The following is a 5,187-nucleotide window of genomic DNA, read 5'->3' as shown; positions in this document are numbered from 1 at the left end:
GTCATCCTGGTCTTCCTGTTGTGTCTGCTCCTCTTTTACACAATGACGAGGTCTGACTTTGAAGCACCCTCAAAGTATATGTACAGTTTATTAGTTATACTAGTTATACACCACAACTGTTTTTAAATTAACCACAATGTGTGGGAAGTCAGAATCTCTCTCTCTCTCTCTCTCTCTCTCTCTCTCTCTCTCTATATATATATATATATATATATATATATATATATATATATAGATAAACACAACTAGTTTACATGGTACAGCTTTTATTTAAACTGATCAAATACAATCATTGCCGAATAGCACCAATATCACCATGCATCAATGTAACTGCAGCACAGTCCTTGAGCACTGCTGTTCCCACAACCTTTTATATTTCATGTTAAATTTTAATTACATTTTTTGTACATTATGTATTTATAAACATATGTGTATATATTGATTTTATACCTGGATTATAAATGTGTCCCTTCACAGAACAGGGAAAAATGATGTGTGCGACATAATTCATGCAGTGATGGTTTAGGTGTAAATTACATAAAAAAAACAAAGTGGTTTTACATGCACTAGTTTAAATCTAGTTTATTTTAATAAACCAGATTAAATCAAGTAACCAAGTCATCATTGACAGCCAACAGCACGGGACAGGAAGCAGCCCGTCCTCGAGGACTCTATTAAACTATTAGGCTCGTGCGCCCTCTGGTGGATAAAAAGAAGCTATGACGGGTTAATGGTTGCTAGGCAACAAGGAAACAGAAACAACACCGCGCTGACTCCTCACGTGCCTGTTCATAAAGAGTCTGACCTGCGAGTCTCCCAGATTGATTTACCACTAGCTTTATATCCAGACATTTTACTAGCTGACATTTCACACGTATTATCAAGCAGGCAATGTCAGCGCCAGGTAAAGCCAAAGAAAAGGAACCTGTGGATATAGTTCACCAAAATGCAATTCATGTGGAGACGATATTGAAAGAACAGAGGAGTCAGAAGCTTTACACCAAATTCAGCATCAACCCTTTTAAAAAGCGTGAGTATAACCTTTTAATGAAAAGTCTGAACTAGAAATGTAATGCTAGCTAATTTACCATATATTTGTAGTCAGCCCAAAGAACACAGACAAACAAACCTTTGCTGAAGATGTTTCAGTCAGGCCTTTCTCAGACATCTAGGCCCTGTATCGTTAGCTCGCTGTCCCATATCTGAATGTACCTACTTCATTACACTGGTGACGAATGGGGTTGTGGTCATTCAGTTCGTACAGAAATTACAGTATGATTCTGCAATACTGAAAATAACTTTAATGTGTGAAGATTATGTGGATACGTATTTCCAAGTATGCGACTGCAACATTAAGCACATTAGACTTGATAATTTGGAAAGAAACAAAGTCAAATTGTGACACACGGATATTTAGCTTGCTAATGTCTATAATATTTCGTTAACAGTCAACCGTTGATTGAACTTAAAGCACCTTGAAGATAGGAACTCTTCGCTAATGTCCAAATAGATTTGGGAGGAAGAGAGAGTTTGTGTGATTCTGATTACTGATGCAACATAATAACAATCTACACTTCCTTTAAGTGCATGTTTTGACTGATAAACCCATGTCGAGGACAACACATGAACAGGCAGAAGAAGACCGTAAGTATTTATTTCGGAAATTTACACTTGAACATTTTATTTAGAGAAATAGTTTCCAGTCCTAGTCCTGGGGATGCCATGCACCTTGATCTCAGATTTTAAATGTAGGGGATAAAATAGAGATGTCCTGATCTTATCCAGTGGATAGGGGCCGATCCAGGCATATTTTAATGGATCAGGTATCAGCTATTTTAATTCTGACCCAGTTCTGAGTCTTTGTTTTACCCATGCTGTTTAGAGCTCCATCTGGAGGCCTCAAGGTGCCATTAACCAACATTATTGACCAGCCGGCAGCAGTAAGGACGTTCTCAGTAGGTTAATAAAAGTGCGGAAAGTCTGCAGGGTGGAGCTATTTTACAGTGGAGCATAAAAAACATAACATAATATCTGAAACTTTATACAATTCTGATGGGAACTCTCTGTTTTACCAGCGGGAGAACCACACGCCTTTCTTTGCGTTTAAACCTGCACTGAAGAGCGTATTCAGAACCAAGTGGAGGCTAACACTTATCCTAATAATAATACACACATGCTACAGAAACCCAATCGCAGCACATTCACCCACTATAAACCAGTCATTTCGCATCAGTAGTCGACAAACAATAACAGAAATCAGTCCAGAGTGTGTTCCACTGCACACACACAGTGCACAGACTGCAGTGTTTTAAAGGAGCTAAGTTGATTGGTGAGTTGATTGGTCATGAAGGAGAGTTAGACTGGATTATAAGATATTAAACACTCTATAAAAGTCATTTTAAGAAAAGTATCCACTAAACAAAATAAATCAGTCTAGAATGTCTCATTATAGAAACTTTTACTTCTGTATTAATTAGCTGCATCTTATCTAAACTCAGTGACTGTATTATTTATACAAACACAAAGATCGGATTGGATCGGTATTGGCTGATACTCAGCATTAAGAGACTCAAATTGGATTGGGGGACAAAATAACCTGATCAGGACTTAATTCAGTTGTGAATTGCTGGAAATTGTTATTTTGCCTGTGGATTTATTTGATATCCCTCTGAAAATATTTTAGCTTAAACAAGAGGGATGTTTTTAATAAAGTATTGTTAAAATATTATTGTTAATTTTGTACATGTTTTTTTCCTTTTCTTTCCATTTAGCTGCCTTTATAAAGATCATCCATGGAGCATGTTCAGAACCAACAAAGAAGTACACTCATCCCATGACAGAGTCTCAAGAAATTGGTTGGATATCCAGTCCTCTGGTAGGTATTTCAGGATTTTTATCTGTAGACTGAAATGAGTGTTATTCCTCTAGATGGATAAATGAAAAATACTTACCAAAAATCTAATATAGACTCAGTAGTACTACACAGTAAAAAGAAAAAAGGTGTTAAATATAAACTTTATTATTGTTCTTAATAACAGTAAACTCATCCAGTGCTATGTTGTGTGTCAAAGAATGAGTGTAAAAACCACCTGCAGTGTGTTTGCTTCATGATACTAAGCCAGAACTTTCTCCTACATTTTAGATTAAGTCAGATCGCACAGACAGAAGACTGAACTTTCCACGGCAGAATTCAGAAATCACCAAATATATGGATGCTGCCTGGCGTCTGAAGGAACAAACCCAGAACCTTGGGTGAAAGTCGTCTCAATACACTGCCTTTTGGACTCAAACATTAAATCTAAAAGAAATTATTAGTCAAATTATCTTTTCAATCTTCTATTAATTCATAGGACCACATAATAAGTAGGGTCATTTTCCAGGCATTAACCTGGGTCATCTATTATTAATCGTCTTGACTGAGAAAACACGTCATGTCATGGATCAATTCTACAAAATGTCATGTAATGTTGAAACATGAATTGAATTGAAATATCTTGCAAATGTGCTCTTTACAAGAGCAAAATCCATAAACATGAAGGCAAGTAGCTAATTAACAACTGACCTGTCTACACTCTTCATGCAGTTTAAATTCCTCTGAATGAGGGCTACACCTGGAGGTGAAAATCATATTATTTCAGTGATATATGACAAGTTTAAATGTGGGTTAATTCCAGAGATCTTTCCCACACTTTGAGATGGGTTACATATGTTAATGTGAATAAAAACAATTTTATATAGTCTTTGTTAAACCTGTACATTTATTGAACTATTTCTTTTTATGTGGTTTGTGTAAGTCAACAAACTCGGTGTCATATCACTATTTTTTAAATACTACAGTGATGTATTTATAGGAACAATTGTTCTTATAAATACATTTGTATAGCAATTGTATTTGCATTTCAACACATTGTCTGATGCAGTCAGGTCCATATGTTTTCGGACAGTGACACAAATTTAGATTGCCTCTGTACACAAGTGAATTTGAAATGAAGCAATCAAGATGTTTTTGAAATGCAGACTTTCATCTTTAATTCTAGAATTTTAACACAAATATTGCATTAACCTATATTTCCACAGACTCAAAAGTAATTGAATAATTAACTGATAAGCAATTTCATGGTCAGATGTGGCCTGTTCCCTCAAACAAATTAAGGACATAAATAGTACGATGTTTGTACTTACAATAAATTTGCAATCAGTACACCATAAATTAAATGAACACTGGCAAATTTGCTGTGTAGATGTTCATGTGAAATGCAAGTAAATGAGAATATTTCTGAAAGCAGAAATATTAGAAGTTTAGTACATTCTTAAACCCTTACAAAGGCAGCAGTTTTATTAGAATAAACAACACTAACTGGATAAAAATAGACAATAAAACATTTTTACCATTACCTTTAGCTACAATCACTCATCAAAGGTGCAAAAGATAATCTGAAGCTCAATCTTGGTGTCAGTGTAAGTCTAAAACCTCATTACTCTCCATCATCCATATCTTTCAGCAAGAACTCAACCTGACAAGAGAAAATACCCAAATTGATCTTTTAAATCCAATCAAGTGTAATGTATTTGGCAAGGAACTTTGTTTTGCAGCAAAGTCAAGTACTCAATAAGGTCTTAAAGATTTCAATTTAGAGTTGGTGCTAAGCACAGTGCCGTTCTCAAGCTTTTGCACACTTCTTCCAGTATTGATAGACCATCTTGGATTTGTCGTGAACTGCACAGATTGGAGTTGGCTGTGGCAGGACAGTCATAATACCTGGCACATCTTACGACAAGTGTTATGTGTTTTCTTATCTAGTGTTTTTGTATCTAGAAAAGTGATCTAACTTGCATAATAATAGCAGAACCCTTTTTAGCTTTAGATAAAAACCATTACACCTGCCTTTACTAAAGAACTCTAAAAGGGCTCCACTGTTATTACAAGTAAAAAAACTTTTTGTAAGGAGTGGATATAAGACATAAGACTGGTGAACCTTTTTAAAATCTTAATGAACATCTATGTGTTGGTGGTGTTCTAAGAACAACTCTTAAATTGGTGTAGAAACTTTCTTTAAGTGAAGGCTCTGCACACTCACAAGTCACTACTTAAAGACTATGGCGTCTCTTAAAGAAACCGTTGTGTCCCTTTAAAACGGCAGGGGGCTGTGGTGTATCAGTGGTTAAAGTGCTGGACCATAGATCACA

The 5,187-nt window shown here is 35.6% G+C and overlaps 1 protein-coding gene across 1 annotated transcript; it reads left to right on the top strand.

Moving 5' to 3' along the window:
* The first annotated feature begins 779 nt into the window (after positions 1-779).
* On the top strand, positions 780-3,737 carry cfap144 (cilia and flagella associated protein 144). The gene is made up of 4 exons (XM_072683037.1): positions 780-1,030; positions 1,585-1,644; positions 2,772-2,875; positions 3,143-3,737. Exons 1-4 carry the CDS (start codon positions 892-894, stop codon positions 3,254-3,256), a joined length of 417 nt encoding a protein of 138 aa, XP_072539138.1. The 5' UTR covers positions 780-891; the 3' UTR covers positions 3,257-3,737.
* The last annotated feature ends 1,450 nt before the right edge of the window (positions 3,738-5,187 follow it).

Source organism: Salminus brasiliensis, chromosome 7 (assembly GCF_030463535.1).
Source record: "Salminus brasiliensis chromosome 7, fSalBra1.hap2, whole genome shotgun sequence".
Lineage (NCBI taxonomy): Eukaryota > Metazoa > Chordata > Actinopteri > Characiformes > Bryconidae > Salminus > Salminus brasiliensis.
The sequence above is the reverse complement of the archived record's forward strand: the minus strand, read 5'-3'. Positions and strand labels throughout refer to the sequence as shown.